Source organism: Colias philodice, chromosome 5 (genome assembly GCF_061535455.1).
Source record: "Colias philodice isolate Cphi_HAF_F1 chromosome 5, ilColPhil1 Martin Lab GWU primary, whole genome shotgun sequence".
Classification (NCBI taxonomy): Eukaryota; Metazoa; Arthropoda; class Insecta; order Lepidoptera; family Pieridae; genus Colias; species Colias philodice.
This window is the reverse complement of record NC_143090.1, coordinates 9,663,326-9,681,811: the sequence shown is the minus strand read 5'-3', so window position 1 is coordinate 9,681,811 and position 18,486 is coordinate 9,663,326. Positions and strand designations below refer to the sequence as shown.

The 18,486-nt window shown below is 37.0% G+C and overlaps 1 protein-coding gene across 1 annotated transcript; it reads right to left on the bottom strand.

Moving 5' to 3' along the window:
* Positions 1-2,163: 2,163 nt before the first annotated feature.
* LOC149488591 (soluble guanylate cyclase 89Db-like) lies at positions 2,164-18,486 on the bottom strand. The gene is made up of 14 exons (XM_089695728.1): positions 18,351-18,486; positions 10,103-10,180; positions 9,311-10,029; positions 9,048-9,241; positions 8,242-8,366; positions 6,509-6,640; positions 5,914-6,015; positions 5,393-5,559; positions 4,819-5,089; positions 4,294-4,437; positions 3,742-3,871; positions 3,172-3,281; positions 2,846-2,935; positions 2,164-2,367 (listed from the first exon to the last, which is right to left on the bottom strand). Exons 1-14 carry the CDS (start codon positions 18,390-18,392, stop codon positions 2,266-2,268), a joined length of 2,406 nt encoding a protein of 801 aa, XP_089551854.1. The 5' UTR covers positions 18,393-18,486; the 3' UTR covers positions 2,164-2,265.

Here is an 18,486-nt window from a genome sequence, read left to right as displayed (position 1 = left end):
CTTTGCTTTTGAATTTTTTAAGATTATTTAAGCCGACTACTCACGTACCTGCCGCAGGGGCAATATTGGAGCAATCTCGGTTGCACGGCTTCAGCTGTTCTCTAAATTGCCCCTGCTTGCCTAGGCACATCACAATTAAGGAGCCAATTAAGGGTGCAATTCCAATATTGCCCCTGCTGCAGGTACGTGAGTAGCCGGCTTTACGCATATTATTGAATACACATTGAATATAATATATTGTCATTGTGGCAACTGTATTGTAAATGCCGTTATCATATTTTGAAATGTTTAATTTTATCTGTGCAGCTATTGCAAGTTATATACAAGGTTATATACCTACATAGATTTTGTTGATAAATATTTCTTTTTTATATTTTATAGGCTAATAAGTTACACGTATAACTTTATCTGTTAAGTTACTATGTACAATGTTATAAAGTAATTTGAAGTTACAAAAAAATAATACGAATTTATTCACCTGTTGGTATTAAATTATTTAGAAATGATGAACTGGTAGTATTTTTTATTTCTTCCTTAATCCTTACCTAGTACCTACTCTCTTACTAATCCTAACTAAGTAATATTATAAAAAAGAATGTGTATTGGTTTATTTGTTTGTTTGTCTTTCTTTCACAAGGTCTGGGTATAGTTAGGAAGCCATAGAAAATGAGAAAAGTTATTTTTTATCCGAGTTAAACATCATTCCCATGGGAAGCTCCATAATTAGGTGCATTTAAAATCACTCCGTAATTTATGAATTCCGATAGAGGGCGCTAAATAAAAAATGTGACGAAAATTAAACTAGGTTTCCGCCCGCGGCTTCGCCCGCACAGTCAAAGAAAAACCCGCATAGTTCCCGTTCCCGTGGGATTTCCGGGATTGCGTCATTTTCCCGGGATAAAAAGTAGCCTATGTCCTTTCTCGGGTATCAAAATATATCCATACCAAATTTCATGCAAATTGGTTCAGTAGTTTAGGCGTGATTGAGTAACAGACAGACAGACAGAGTAACTTTCGCATTTATAATATTAGTATGGATTAAATTAAATAAACAAGCTAAGTGTATATTTATTGTTATATAATATAAAACAGTTATATTTGATACCTTAACTTTAAACAATGGGTAATAAACACCTTGAATATATCAATGTACGTAGGTAGGTACCATAGGTACAATAGCAGATTGTCCATTGAAACGGACGGGCGTTTGTCCACTACAAGGAATTTTACGGTCCGGCATTCCGATTTTTTACGGTCCGGTATGGCACGCAATTAATCTATATACTAGCTTGTGTACTATACGTAATTTTACTGTCCGACATTTTACTTTTCCCTATTCCGGATGGTTTTTTGTGTCTACGAGTCGCTGTAGGTATAATTGTTTTCGAATGCCCACTTGCTTGGATTTTACTGTTTTTACTGCATATGCCAATTGAAAGCAAGCTCTTGTTTTACTTTCTTTTAGTTGGCAATGAGATTTGAGAAGTCGGTATTGTTATTTTATATACATTGACCAAGCATTGACCTATAATTTATTATCTAAGTAAGTGTTGGTAAGTTAAAGTTCAAGTGGGAATAGCTTTAGCTCCTCGTCACCGATTAAAATAAATAAGTGAAACACGCATTTTAAATCTCTTACGGAACTTTACTTTTTATTATAACGAAATAATATAATATTTCACCTTCTATATTTTTTACTCGTTTCTTGTAAAATGCAAAAACAATCATTTATGATAGCATTATACCGCCAAACTTCCTTGAACTGTACCGCACTGATCCGAGTAAAGACGGACAGGTGCACAAGCAATTCATCGGTTTTTTCATGCCACACCGGACCGTAAAAAATCGGAATGCCGGACAGTAAAATTCCTTGTAGTGCACAAGCGCCCTATAGCCAAAACTTCCGGATTGTTAAGAAAAATTTAAAATTACACTAACTATAATAAGAAAAAAAATATATGAAATTATTGAATTGCCACCGATCCTTGATGTGTGTAAGTAGAAAGTTTGTGTTTGTTCGTTTAATGTGGGCCGAAATCGAGTCTAAAGCCGCATACATACAAACATACAAGTGAAGCTGATATAGGAAAGCGTGATGAAAATATATTAATAAAACACACCAGTAGAAGTAGAATAGAAGTGTTTATTTCCGTTGACCAAAAAATTAATTCATCGAAATTTAAACAACTTCATGCAACATTTAATTCATTCATAGATTTAATACCAATATTTTATGGGTTAATTGACGAATGATGTGGAATGTTTCTAATTATCGCCACATAGCATAGAGAATAATTGCAAGGCTTCATCCTGTTCATCTTCTTCCACCTCGCCTTCCAGCCAGAAGGTCTCCATCATTCCTTTACCCTGGAATTAATAATCGAAATCTATAGACAAATGCATTTAATATTGTAAGCAATTTAAAATAATATTGCTCCATTTTCTGAACATAGATCGCTTTACAAGGATTCGTTTTTTATCATCTTCAGACCAATATCTAATCTAATACCTAATTAAAATAATTCTAATATATAATATTATAAAGGCGAAAGTTTGTAAGGATGTATGGATGTTTGTTACTCTTTCACGTAAAAACTACTGAACCGATTACAATGAAATTTAGCACACATATAGAGGGTAACTTGGATTAACACATAGGATAGGTTTTATCCCGGAAATCCCACGGGAACGGGAACTATGCGGGTTTTCCTTTGAAAACGCGGGCGAAGCCGCGGGCAGAAATCTAGTTTTAGAATATTTTTGCGTACGACGTAACACAAAGTTAACGTTACATACTCATAATTGATATCTTTATTTTAGATAATATTAAGAAAAAAATTATTACCTTAACTTTAATAAGACCTCTCTTCCGAAGTCGGAACCTCCCGGCGGGTAATTCTTCTGCTGTTTGCGCTGATATTTGTATACGACCCGGCTGAAAATTTAAGAAAAAAATATAGAATATAAGATGTGTACATCACAAAGTCAAGTCATTTGGTATTTTTTTGCTACTCTCTTATCTCTACTTATGGAATCATTACATGGAATGGTTTTATTGCTGGAGTGCTACTGCCTACTGTTAAAAAATATGGTAGAGTTATATTTATCAGGACAAAAACTACAATTAACAAAATAAGTAAGATAATTGATTAATTTTAAAGTATTTTGTACCTCGCTAGTAGTCTGCATTCGACTAGCAGTGTTAACGGTGTCTCCAACGAGGCAGTAGCGTGGTTGGCGTAGACCTAGTACTCCGGCACGACATGGGCCCGAGTGTATGCCTGTAAATAATGTAATTTGGCTATTTAAAGTGACACGTCACTGGTCCCTGGGCCCTCCAGTGCACAATTTACAGGGTGTAGTATGTTATATAAGGTTATATAGCGTGAAGTGTAAAGACATAAGGCTGCGGTGAGTAATGTTCATTGGGCAAACTTTAGCAGGCAACCACCGGAAGGTGTGTAGCCAGCGGACCATGTTTAGAATGCAGTGTGCAGATAACTCTATGCAGTGTACAGTATGCAGAATATACAGTGTAAAGTACACAATATGTAGTACTAGCTTATCGCCCGCTTTGTCTAAAACCTAATAAATTACTTACTAAAACCTTCCTCTTGAATCACTCTATTTATTAAAAAAAACCGCATCAAAATCCGTTGCGTAGTTTTAAAGATTTAAGCGTACAAAGGGACATAGGGACAGAGAAAGCGACTTTGTTTTATACTATGTAGTGATACTCACCAATAGTAAGTATGGGCAGCGCGCGCGAGATAGCGAGCGCAGCGCCCGCAGCGCACTCGGCGTGCGCGCGCCTCCTCCGCCGCTCCGGCGCGCCTGCCACCACCATGTACACCGTGCCCACTGTTTCCACCTATACGATTTTGTTAACTAATATTTTGTAATAATAACTATTATTTTGTAATAATAACTAATAACTATTTCGCAATAAATTAACGAATTGTAATTAAATTGAATTTAACATTTGAACACTGTAATTTCCTAATTAAATGTGCAGTAGATCATGTACTTAAGATGTAATAAATGTAATCTAGGTATCCTTTGTCGGAAATTCTAAAATAAATAAACAAAGATATAAGGCTCACTACTTAAGTCGACCTATAGATTGACTTAACCTGTTAGTTGGAACTTGGCTGGTAGTTGGAATTGTGGTTCGTTAAATTATGAAGGTAGTTTTGACGGCCATATACATATTATGTCACCATAAAAAGGTAACTACACTAATTTTTCCAATATTTTTTCTTCAATAAAGCTCAAATATCCACCAGAACTGACCTTATAAACCTGGTGAGTATCCAACAAGCGGTCGATCCTCGAATACACATCGTTCATGTAACTGACGGTCGCCATGACGTCCTCCCGCGTACCCGTCTCAGTGAGCTGGACTCCGCAGAACATTACGGTTACGCAATCGAAGTTCTAAGGGTTGTAGATAAAAAATTGTATGGTGAAATTATAATAGTGCAATCTATACTACCTCGATAAAGGTGAAAATTTAAGAGATTCGTAGAAAAGCATGGAAGTACACTATTTGCCATGGTAAAGTTATAAAAATAGGCTGGTGCAATACTGATTAGTAATTACAGGTGATGTAAACCTTTGTGCTGAATACAGCTGAATACAGCATAATCAGTAAACAGGTTAATATGGCACTTGCAACAATGCTGTCGAAAATTTCAGATTCACTAAACACTACAGCAAAGCAACACTTTTCAATTCCAAATTAAATGTACAGAAACTTACATATTGCTTCAATTTGTACCTATTCCAATTGTAATTATTTTATATAGAAAGTCGTACCTCAGCCATTGGTGATTTGCCACACCTCAACTGATCAGCAATAGTCTTCGGTATCATGGAGTACAACAACTGGTCTCCTTTCTTCTTCCACTGGTCCAGAAGTCGACAGGACTTCTCTAGCGTCATACTGCGGCTTTCTGCTTTCTCAAAGAGTAACTCTAGTCTGGATAAATGCTGCCAGCCTTGAAGTAACATCTCCTTTGAAAGACCATGGCCGTTCATGTCCGCTAAGCAGAGACCGGCTTGACGAAGTTCGTCTAGGTCGTTGAATCTGAAATATTGGTGTACCGATTGTGATTCAATAATTTAGGTTCTGATATAAAAAGTAAAGAAATAAATATAAGTTTGTTAATGTTTTATTGTGTATTTAAATAGTATGTACTACAATTAAAATAAATTATGTAATTGGGAGCTAATTCTCAATCGTCGACGAGCGTTGGTCCAGGTTCTTCTTAATCTATCTTTCTATCTTCTTATCTAAAAACCTCCTTGAGCAGAAACTTTTGTTTCCAAACCAGCTACTAAAACATTACAAAATATCTTCCCAATAAACAAAATTTATGAAACCACACACATAGGGCTACATAGGAATATAAGCGCATCAATCTCCTCCAACAAATATATCGGTCCCTTGAGCAGAACAGATCGTGCGCCGTGCGAGCCGCGCCGCGAGTCGGCGATGTTGCGAGCGCGCCAACGCAGCAGTTCCAACTCAAACATCATGTTTTGCATGCATACCACCTGGAATAAAAAATATTTCTTTTGCACTTTTTTTTTAATAAATTTATGTGGATAAGAAGTAGCATATAAATCGTTAAATAATCAATTCATAATGTTTAGTTATGCATGAAAATTCTCTAGAAAAAATGGAGAAGAATAAAGATAGCACAATGACACAGTTTACCTAAGTAACTTGTAACAAACAAACAAACAAATGTAAGTAGTATTTGTAAGTACAGAAAACTAAATAAATTGCATTTATTTTATCGATTTTTTGGAACTCTAACACCAGATCATGACCAGAATAAAATAACGTAACAAGTAAGAAGAATACTCAAAGAAAAAAATGTTAATTGAATTATATTTTATTCATACCTTATCCCAAGTAAAAGAAACTTTAGGCTTTCTGAGTCTCAATACTTCATTGATTGGAGATTTGTGAATACGGTTCAACGGTCCTCCCCACGCTTCCACCAACTGAAATTTTTTTTTGTATATGTTTGTAAAAGGAAATTTGCGTCGTATTATAAACTAGCTGCGCTCCGCGGTTTCACTCGCGTGGCTCTGCTCCTGTTGGTCTTAGCGTGATGATATATAATAGCATATATCCTTCCTCGATGAATGGGCTATCTAACACCGAAATAATTTTTCAAATCAGACCAGTAGTTCCTGATATTAGCGCGTTCAAACAAACAAACAAGGTCTTCAGCTTTATAATATTAATATAGATAAGTTAGTGAGCTCTGTTGTCATCAAAAATTTGTTTTTCAAATTTGGCTTAGATCCAAAATTCTATGTGCATACTGCATACCCACTGGGAAAAGCGACCCAAATCAATGTTAGGCCATTTCTCATAAAAACAAATGTTTGATGACGATAGGGCCTATTAAGGCCCATAAGTTTTTAATTAAATGTTACTTTGGCAGTTTATACTCAGTTCAGCTTAGTTCGAAGCCATATTTTACGATACCTTTTCACCAGCGACCAATATTTTCATTTTTCTATCCAAAAGTACTCCAAACGGGAATAGTTGTAAAAGTAACGATGCGGGCACAGCCGGCAGAAGACACGGTAGAGATTTCTTTGCCATTAACGATTGAACCTGAAAATATAACAAAACTGTAAACTAGAGATACAATTACAATACAATGTACTATATAATACAATGAAACAATCTAATCCTTATGAAATATAGAGTATGTTATACACTATATTATAGTATTTTAATTAAAAATCTATTCAATATAACTCAGTCAAACTGTTATATTATGTTTTCTGTAAAAATGTAAAGATACAGACATCAGATACTTAATAAGAATTTTTCCGCTTTTTACCTCCTACTGTTTGTAGCCATGATGAATAAAATATGCCTGAAACTGTATACGGCCCTTAGAATAAAAAGATACTCCAAATCTCGGGTTTTTCCCACGCAATTATTTATAAATTTCCTAGAATTTCGTGTTAGGAAGATCGTGTTTCGTATTTTTAGAAAGAAGCAAAATAATGAAGGTTTAAGGAATTCAATAAAGGCACAATATTATGTGACCTTTAACATATATTAACAAGTTTATCCTAATCTGTTAATATTTTTGGTCAAAATCTGTACATAGTTAGGTACCTATTGCACTAATACTAAACTTGAATTAAATGCATGTTTACAAAATAGTGAATGATTTTAAATTTTGCATCTAATCGACATATTGGTAATCTAATTTGAAATCGGTTAGTGGTAGATGTTAAAAATATGTAATGACGTTTCAAAAGTGCTTCTATAGGAAGTCTAATTGAATAAATAAATGTTTGAGTTTGAGTTAAAAATAAGAAGAGGATGTTTACACGGATAAGGAAGCAGACTTTTAATTGAATTCTTTAAAACAATTGAAGCAAATTTATTACGAACTTTACTAAAACATCTGAACGAAAATTGTCTTATAATTCCAAACCTCGAGAGAATTTGGGCGCTTATATTTATTACTAAATTGGATTCTCAAGGATATAACGAAGTTTTAGAGGTCCTATTTTATTACGCTGTAAGGATAAATTTGGTAAGTTTAAGTTAATGGAAAGACTTAATAGTAAAAAGCTTTTCATTAAGGATATTTGAAAAAACCAGGGAATATATTCTGTGAATTAGGTACTTAAACATTTTTCTTATTCATTTTTTTAAGACATTAGATCTATGAAATAAACAGCTTTTCTTTAATGTATACGTTTGCATCCTCGTTTTAAATAGTTAGAAAAATCAAAAATAAAAGCATTCCTAATAAAATAAATTAATTCAGAAAAATATCTATATGTTAAGTAAGATCTTTAGATAAATCATAGAAAAGTCGCGATATCACAGTTTTATACATTGAAATATTTTTAAGTAAAACATTCCAGTGCATAAAGTAAACAAAACATCAAAGTAAACTTAGTATTAAATAAATAAATAAATAAATATTATAGGACATTATTACACAAATCGACCTAGTCCCACAGTACCTAAGCTCAATTAAGGCTTGTGTTGTGGGTACTAGGCGACGATAAATATAATATTTAATAAATACATATATAGATAATAACACCCAGACCCAAGAACAAATAATTGAGTTCATCACACAAATATTTGCCCTGACCGGGGATCGAACCCGGGACCGTCGGCTCAGTAGGCAGTTACTTTACCACTGCGCCAACCGCGTCGTCATTAAATATCAAACTTACATAGTCACTGTTATCGAACTCCAGTCTCAGTACTGCGACATAGTAATTTCCCTCCATACTCTCTTTCATGATTGTCACTTTCAACTTCAACGAGAAAATGTCCTCTGCTATTTCGTATAATTGACCTGAGCGAAAATATTCAATCGAATCAATATTAATATTATGAAACAGAAGAGTTTGTTTGTTTGACTGAACGCGGTAATATCAGGAATCCTAGATTTTGTATCGATTTTTATCGAGAAGGAGCGAGCATGTCATCATGTTTCAAGATGGGATGAAATATTTATTTTGAGGGAAGACGAAATGCTGCGTACCGGCTAGTTTTTCATATAACACTCAATTTTCAAAAGGTTATTCCCGTAGGATACAAGAAAAATGTTGGATAAGCTGCTGAGCTTTGTTATTTATAGACGGGACTTTTGATATCCCTAAGGGTTACTTTAATTTATGTTAATACCTACCTATAGTAGAATAATATTTGGGATTAGCTTCTGATTTGTGATAATGAAATATTTTTTATATTACACGTATCAACTTTACGTTATAACATTTTAAATTCGAATTTTCTCTGCCACAATGTATTTGAAATGGATTATTATTGTATTGAGACACTTATAAATTTAAGTAACACACTTTTATAAATTTCTCGATTTCATAAAATTGTCAATCTATACCTACTGTAAGTATTACAGCGTTATAAACATTATTGATCTTTAAATTGTGAAGTACACTATAAGTAAGTACACTAAGTACACTATCTTTCTTATTATTTAACATAATTAAAAATTAAAAACATGTGGACCTACCCATGAGATAATGTGTGTATCCAGTTCGTCCACTACTATACACCAATTCAGCTCCATGTCTATGAGCTCTGGTTAGCTGCATCCGCGGCGACCTCATACGTGGGAAGGTGAACCTCATGCGTTGATGAATACTGTCTACTGACTGCAGAAAAGTGCAGAAGTAACGCCCTGTCGCTCGAATCATTGTATCGTACCTATAATATTAGAAACAATTTAATATGATTGAAAAGTTCCTGAAGACAGCAAGCATTAAGCATCCTTACCCGTAATTGGAGAAAAACTTGACAAAACATCGTCCGAAGAAGTACATTACTTTTTCCGGTGTACTGAATTTCTCTCTGAGTTCATGCAATCTGTCAACGTTCACCAAATTTAGGCTGTTTACCCTTTGCTTTATAGGAGCTGCAGAGCCCCGACGTTTGTATACATCCATTGCTAATGTACAGCTAACTTTCCTTGGTCCTTTCATGGAACTTTTTTTTGAACTTTCCGATATGGGTGAAGTTGGTTCCGATTCTTTGGACACTTCGTCAGAAACTTCTTCACTGACGACATCAGTTTCAAATTCAAGTGGTTCTTCTTTTGTTGGTTCACTCCTAAACTTCTCTAAATGAACGCCCAGGCTTCTTCTGTCTCTTATAGCGAGACGCGTAGGAGTAACATTCAGTTCCTCCAATTCGCAGATCTTTTCCGCCGGCGTGGCAGTATGTGTTGGAGATCGTATTTCCTCAGATGAGTTGTATGCTTCAATTTCTTTTTTTGTAACTGCTGTGAGAGCATTTGTTGAACTGAAAGGGCATTTAGAAGATTGGTTTCTATTATCCGTGTGAACTGACGCACTTCGCCATGCCGGTTTGGATTTCAGAGATACTTTTCTGGGAGCTGGGCTGCTTGGCGTGGAAGTTGTTGGGCTGTTTGGGTCCTTGTTTAAGAATCGAGCTAAAGCGCATGCGAGTCGTAGCATGAGCGCATCTGGATATTGCTGAAATAGTTTAAATATTTTATAAGATTTATCTAAAGTCGAATGTTAAAATTAAAATAAGCCCCTTGTTTACCTGTCGCGTCATAAAGACGGTGTTCCTGGCACCAGCTTCTCGAAGTATAGTCTCCCATATTTCTTCCCCGCATTCTTGCTACAATTAACAACATATTTCATGTTAATGCTTCTTCGAACTTAGTTTTTTCATGCTATTAGGAACTTTGTTGTGCTGAGACGTTGAATTAATTGTATTAAGGTATAGCTGTTGTCTAACAAAATAATATAATATTATTCCAACTCAGAGGTAATAACTCAATTAGGCTTGTCGAAAACGAGAAATATTAATGGAAAAGTGATGTAGGTATTCTGACGTTACATATATTGTGTTCCAGACTGACGTGAAGAAAAAATACGAGACGAAATTCGTTTTAATTACGTCGGAGGTATTCGCAGGGTCAGTTATCTTCATTAAGTAATAGTACGTGTCGAAAACATTGACCTTGCTGGTAGCAATGTCGAAGCAGCGTGTTCATATGTCATAAACTACAGACAAACAATGCGAAATAGTTCCCTATTGTTATTGAAGCCGTTTTAAGATAATCGCAAGTCAATTTGGGCATAGAAGAAATTAATGGAGCTGTTTTAAGCGCGTGTTTATTTGATTGCTCGTTTGATTCTTGGTCGCGCCAATATAAAAATATACGTAAATATATTCTCGATATGAAAGTGGACTGTATTTTGATCTACGTGGTGTTAGCAAAGAGGGATAGACAGGATCATACGGCACGTACCTCGTCGGAGGGAGTAGCGTCCAGAACACACGCGCCGCCACGCGGTCAGGGTCCTCCAGCTCGCGGCGGGCAAGAACGGCGTCCGGTCCCACACTCCACACAAACACACACGCGGCGGTGAGCGCGACCAAGGGCCGGGGCACGGGATACCCCGGTGATGTTACAAGGGCACAATGCCTGATGATCTAGAGAGCCTCGTGGAAGCTCTCCGGCGGTGGCCGAGTCCCGAACCTCGCGAAGGAACGGAGCGAACCCGACTGACTGCAGCGACACGAACGTCGCGTTCACGTCTTATTGGACGTGTCACGTGGTTAGTGACCACGCGATGATTGGTTGTGCTCGTATGTAGGGAAGGATGAAGGAACACACCACAAACAATAAATGTTTAATTTCTACATTTACTATTTTAATTATATTGGCGTTACCATATCCACCCGCCCTAAATGGGTCACCATTTAAAACCAATCATAAGATACAGCGAAAACTATGACTCTAGGATCGCATAATGCGCGCGGGTTGATAAAAGTCCTAAGAGCCACGGCGGTAATATAAATAACAAGTTCTATGGCTCTAGGAGCGCAAAATGCGAGCGGGATAATAAAAAACCCTAAAAGTCACGGCGGAAATATAACTATCAAATTCTATGACTCTAGGATCGCGTAATGCGAGCGGGGTATATAAATTCCTAAAGTCACGGCGGTATTACAACTAACAAATTCTATGACTCTAGGATCGCGTAAAGCGAGCGGGGTATAAAAAATTCCTAAAGTCACGGCGGTATTATAACTAAGAAATTATAAACGAAAGCGGTGCAAAACTTAAAATTAAACTTAACTAACTGCGGTAATATACTAATGCGATATAACTATTGTCTTGGAAGCGGACATAAACGAACGACCGGGCGAAGGTAAGTTCCCTTGGCGGTTCTAACTGTACAAACGCGCGCGACGTCGTCCTTTGAAGGATGTATTTTCTCTACGACGGCTAAAGGCCAGGTTAGGGGCGGTGCATTATCATTTATTACAACCACGACCGTTCCAGGAGTAATAGGTGTGGAAGGCGTATTCCATTTCTGCCTAACCTGCAAACCGTGTAAGTATTCCAATCTCCAACGTTTCCAAAACGACTGGACTAACTTGTCCAGTAGCGAATGCCTATCAAGCAAACTGACGTGATCAGATTTGACTCGAGGCGCGGGTAATGCTAGTAAAAGCGCGGTATTTAAAATAACAAGAAACAAATGCGTTATAATATTCATATATTTAATATGATAATAATCAATGATCATGATAATTATGTGATCATTGCGCGGTAATATCACTGGAAGCTTATGTGCATATTCCAGGGCGGAATCGCTTAGACGTCCGATGAGGATAAGTCTGTTGCGAATAAAAGGCTTCAAGCGGTTGAAAGCCTGCGAATAAAATTTATAAAAGAGTATATTATAATACTCCACTGCAAAATATTTATTTTGCAGGGCGGGAATAATTTTATTCTCAGCGAAATTAGGTTCCTCTGCGGTCATCATAACACCGCGGCGGGGTAATAATATAAGGAACCTATAAATATAAAATACACGACGCGCCGAGACGCGAAGGGCGGTATCGTATAAAGCGCAATGCTTTATAGGCGGGCACACAGGGTGTGCTAATAATTTTCGTTCGGGAATATCTGCAATAGATTCACCATAGAGACTCTTAAGAGGCCATTCAGATGGGTCCGAACGAGCCCACTGGGTTCCGTGGAACCACAGAGGGTGCGGTACGAGATTTTGTGGCGTAATGCCACGCGAAAGAATGTCAGCGGGATTTTCAATACCAGAAACATGGTAGAAATTATCTGATGGGATGTTATACACGACTGTGGGAGCAACGAAGCCCATCATGTCCCACAGACGGGCGGTAATTGACAAGATGGAGTGCTTAGTGCACATCACATCGGCGGGAGCGGTAATTTTAAAATAGAAACAATTATCAACGGTAGACCAATGCAGACCAAGTAATTTGTGTTGCACGGTCTTATCAAACTCCACCGCGGAGGGTAAAAGTTTGTGCGAAGCGGGAAGATTATCTAACACATTTTTACTATTACTGTTCCACTTAACTAGATCCCACTGAGCTCCCTTAAACAAATCGATGAGCTGCTGCGACGCGGAAACTGCTTCACATTCCGTGGGAATAGAGAAGGCGATATCATCCATATACAACGACGAAGACGCAATGCTACTCGCGAGCGGATATTTCGCGCCGTCATCTTCTACGAGCTGTCTTACCGTGCGCAGTGCATGATAAGGACTAGACTTGATGCCGAAGCAAACTCGATTAAATTGATAAAGAAGTAGCGGATCCTGCGGGCTGAAACGATATAAAAAACATTGAAAACGACGATCAAACTCACGCACGAATATCTGCAGAAACTGTTGGCGGCAATCGGCGGTCATGGCAATCGCGTGGAGACGAAAACCTAAAATTATTGTAAACAAATTGCCTTGTAAATTCGGCCCAACATGCAGAAGGTCATTCAACGAACGCTGGCTTCCAGAAGTTGGCATGCTAGCATCTAAAACCATGCGCAGCTTAGTCGACGATTTATCCTCGCGCAGAACAGCGTGATGTGGTATAATATAAATAGGTGTAGGGTCACGCGGATCATACGGAGGCGCGGGTGAAATATAATTTTTCGTTAGATAATCTTTTATGACGTCATCATATGCCAACCTTAATATAGGTGAAGCCTGTAGCTTTCTTTCGAGGCACATGAAACGCTTGCGGGCAATATTAAATGAGTCACCGAGAGTGTAGAAATCATCCTTAAATGGAAGCGAAACAATATATCTGCCACTCACGGGGTCGCGGGTTGTAGTTAATTTATAATATTCTTCACATTCAACATCATCGGGATGTTGAACGGGCGGTGCGGTAGGAAGCTCCTCGAGCTCCCAGAAACGCCTGACTAATGAGTCAATAGCGGCGGTCTCTTGAACGTGACAACACGTCAAGGGCGGTTTATGTATGTTAGGTATGGTGGGTACTGAACCCATTATTACATAGCCTAACACCGTGCGCAATGCAGCGGGCGCCGACGAGTCACGAGATGCATGAACTACGTCGGGGAGAAGCAGATGAGGGAACAGAGAAGCACCGATTAATAAATCGATTTTATTTGGCGTACCAAAACTCTCATCTGCGAGCGGTAAATGCGAAATATGCGATAAGACAGAAGTGTCTATAACAGCGGTAGGTAGTAAATCCGTAACATGATCAACAACTAGCGGTGAAATATTAAAAGATATGTTGTTGTCAAGACGCGAATAAAATTTTATATTTACGGAATTACTATTTACAATTTTTTCCGAACCACCGAACCCCTTAATAATAGTACGTTCGGTTTTCTGCGGTTTAATACCTAAACGTTCACAACATTCATTCGTAATGAAGTGACTTTGCGAAGCGGAATCTAAAAGCGCGCGAATAACAAGCCGTTCGCCTTTACAATTATAAGATACGACTTCAGCGGTTGATAATAAAATAGTGTGTTGTTTATTCGCGGGCGCGTTGCATTGAAATGCGTTATCAGTATCAGCTGTATAGCTAGCGGTACATAGCGCAATGTCGGAGCGGACGCACTCGCCCGACGCGGACGGCGCAGGCAACGGCGGTGTGCTGCGCGGCGGGGGGTGAGACGCAGGCGCGGGAATGGAAGATTCGCGTTTCAAATGTAACATTGTATGATGTTTTAATTTACAAATGCGACAATTAAAATTCGACGAACAACTAGAAACTCGATGTTTTACACTGAGACAATTTATACACGCGTTTCTATCCTTTACGTATTTCAAACGTTCCTGCGGACTCATTTTATGAAAACTTGAACATTTAAATAAATGTTGATGCGTAATATTTGTACAAAGACAACTATAAGCGGAATCAGCTGTTGTTACGTAAGACTGATACTTAGGCGGAGCAGACGAGATATTATTTGAACTGCGGTTATAATTATTATACTTTCGAGGCGGTTTATTTATTCCCGAATTTGTGGAAGGATGAATGCGTTCTAATACCTTCGCACGAGTCTGAATAAATTGAACTAAGTTATCAAAAGTAGGCATTTCACTACCAAACTTAGTCTCGAAAGCGCGAACAGTATCTGAATCTAACTTCTTCAACGCGATATGAACAATCATTAAATCTGTAATATTATCTAACTTTATATTCTGTAAGGCGCGCACTGCGCTAATAAAGTTATCTGTAAATAAATCAAAGTTTGTTGCGGACGGAGAATGCAAAGGTTTAAAATCAAACATTTGATTTAAATACGCGGAAACTAACATACGTTTATCATCATATTTATTTTTTAAAGTTTGTAAAATTAAATTATAATTTTCAGCGGAGGGGGTTATACCAGCTATAACAGTTGTGGCCTTCCCCGTTAATTTACCTAGTAAATAATATAAACGCTCGGCATCTGTAAGGCCGGGATTGTTATGAACAACTGATTCAAAATTCGAAAGAAACAGCGGAAATGAGCGAATATCACCCGAAAATGGTACTAATTCGATAGGCGGTAATTTAGGCCTATTTTTATGCAAATTATTAATATCTCCGTGTGGCGGACTTGGTTGCGAATATTGCGATTTAATTCTTTTAATCCTGCTATATAAAGACTCGAATGCAACGAGGCTTTTATAATCAGGTTTCGCGGTAGGTGTTAATAATAATAAGCGAGTATTGTATTCGTCTAAACATTTTTCAAATCTTTCACGTAATGATTCTATCTGCGAGGACTCGTCAAGGAAACTTTCCATAAGCGAGGCGTTGTTATGAACGTTTAAAGACAAATCATACATTTGTTGCACCATTTCGAATATAATTTCGCGTTTAGCTAATAACATGGATAACTGCGAATCATTTATATCTTCCGAATCATTAACATCCGAAGCGTCACTATCAGGTAACTTAGTCATTTTCTTAGGCGGCATTTTTAATAACAAAAGTATATATTCAAACAGAGAATGTTACAATACAAGTTACAATAACAAGTAATACGACTAAATAAAGTAGGTCAGCGACGCAAGCGTAATATGAACCGAGTATGAATTTTCAATATGGTCGGATTATAACAGCGGATCGCGGAATGACCTAGATAACGTTATAAATTTCGAACGCGGGTAGCGGATAAATAAATATGATGAAATATGTTCGATTTATAATGATTTTAGCGTTATAACTGCGGATAAACGATATGAATATAGTTTTAATTAACTATTTTAATAATAATATACGCGTAACTTAATGTTACGGGCGGAATAAAATATATTTTAAGCAAAAATAATAGATGACGCAATGTCGATCTATGCGGTTATAGTTATTTCACAATGAATGTACTATTAAATCACTTATTAGGGCCTACAATGAGTATCCTAATAAGGGCGGGTTTAAAATATATTTTATATGAATAGTAGAAGACGCATTGTCGTTCTATTATATGCGGTATATTAAATAGTATTTCGCATTGAAGATACTACTAATCGCTTATTAGGGCCTACACAATGAGTATCCTAACAAGGGCGGTGGAATCATCAGGTATTTATACGGAATGACCAAACAATGGTTACTATCCGGCTCGAAGGACCACTCAATGGTCGCGCCAATATAAAAATATACGTAAATATATTCTCGATATGAAAGTGGACTGTATTTTGATCTACGTGGTGTTAGCAAAGAGGGATAGACAGGATCATACGGCACGTACCTCGTCGGAGGGAGTAGCGTCCAGAACACACGCGCCGCCACGCGGTCAGGGTCCTCCAGCTCGCGGCGGGCAAGAACGGCGTCCGGTCCCACACTCCACACAAACACACACGCGGCGGTGAGCGCGACCAAGGGCCGGGGCACGGGATACCCCGGTGATGTTACAAGGGCACAATGCCTGATGATCTAGAGAGCCTCGTGGAAGCTCTCCGGCGGTGGCCGAGTCCCGAACCTCGCGAAGGAACGGAGCGAACCCGACTGACTGCAGCGACACGAACGTCGCGTTCACGTCTTATTGGACGTGTCACGTGGTTAGTGACCACGCGATGATTGGTTGTGCTCGTATGTAGGGAAGGATGAAGGAACACACCACAAACAATAAATGTTTAATTTCTACATTTACTATTTTAATTATATTGGCGTTACCAATTCTGATGGTTTGTTATAATTCATATTATCGGTTCTGCGCACCTGTGATTATATATCTTGTTGGCAAAATTACTTTATGTATTAATGAGAGGAGTAATTCAATAAGTATATGGCTGAGTCTATTAATACGGGTACTGGACAAACAATTTATTATTATTCGTACAGAAGTCGTACGAATAATTTGATTTTATCAATTAGACTGCTAAAAAACAAGCTAATCATCCAGTTAATTCTTAATTTTAAATGAATAAATGTACGAATAAATATTATAAATTATTAGTCACATCCTAAGTATATTTTGTCTATCTTTCACATGAATTTCTATTCTATTGGAAATAATTATTTTAATTAAGCAGAGTCGGATATAACAAAACTATTATATATAGTTAATTCGAAACAAAACGATAATGTTAATTCGTTTGAATTGTTTCAATCTATACTAATATTATAGAGGAAAGGTTTGTAATTATGTATGTATGTATGGTTTTCACGCATAAACTACTGGACCGATTTCAAAAATTCTTTCACCCTTAGTAAGCTGCATCTTCACTGAGCAACATAGGCTAGGTTTTATCCAGGAAATCCCACGGGAACGGGAACTATGCGGGTTTTTCTTTGAAAACGCGGGCGAAGCCGCAGGCGGAAAGCTAGTAAATTATAAAAAGTGAAGAGAGATGAAAAAGTCCGACAAAAATCACAATATACATGCCTACGAGTAAAAGGTGGAAGTTCTTTTTTCTGGCAAAATTATTGACAAGTCAATAAAAATACACGCAAGCAATTTGACGATACAGTGAAACTTTGAATTCAATTAAGTTTCTTTTCAACTTTCCATGCCAATGCGTTAAGATTTATTTAAAGTAAAAAAAATAGGAAGGTTGCTACAGATTAAGATAATTCTCAATTGTTAAAAATTTTAACAATAAAATGAACGATACGCCTATTGTAAATATATAAATAAGATTATTAAATTTTCCAGTTTGCATAATAATCGTGCTTTTTAGCGAAAAGTAAAAAGACAATAAAATATATAGGATACCGGCCGAATTGAAACCCTCCTCCTTTTTTTGAAGTCGGTTAAACTTTATTCTTGTTTTCAACTCTGACCATAGGTAATTAATATGATCGATATTTGTGTTTTTAAGTCGAATTATTTTTTCCTTTAAAAATGCTTCATTTTTTTTTAAAACTAAAGCTAAATACCTCTAAATACTTGATACACAACTTATTACTAAAATTTTTGTTCGTTAAACAAAAATATTGTTTAGCTATCATATACATTATATATCTGTCAACTGTGTTTCTATCTTCTCATAATAAATTTAGTTCCAATTTTAAACAGCCCTTAACTTACCACGATGAAATGTTGAACGCTTTCCAGCAGCCAACCATACATGATTGCAAATTCAATTTTCAAAATACCATAAAAGGAAGTTACACAGATAACGAATGCATTTTTTAAGACAGGTAAAGGACAAGTATCCTGTAAG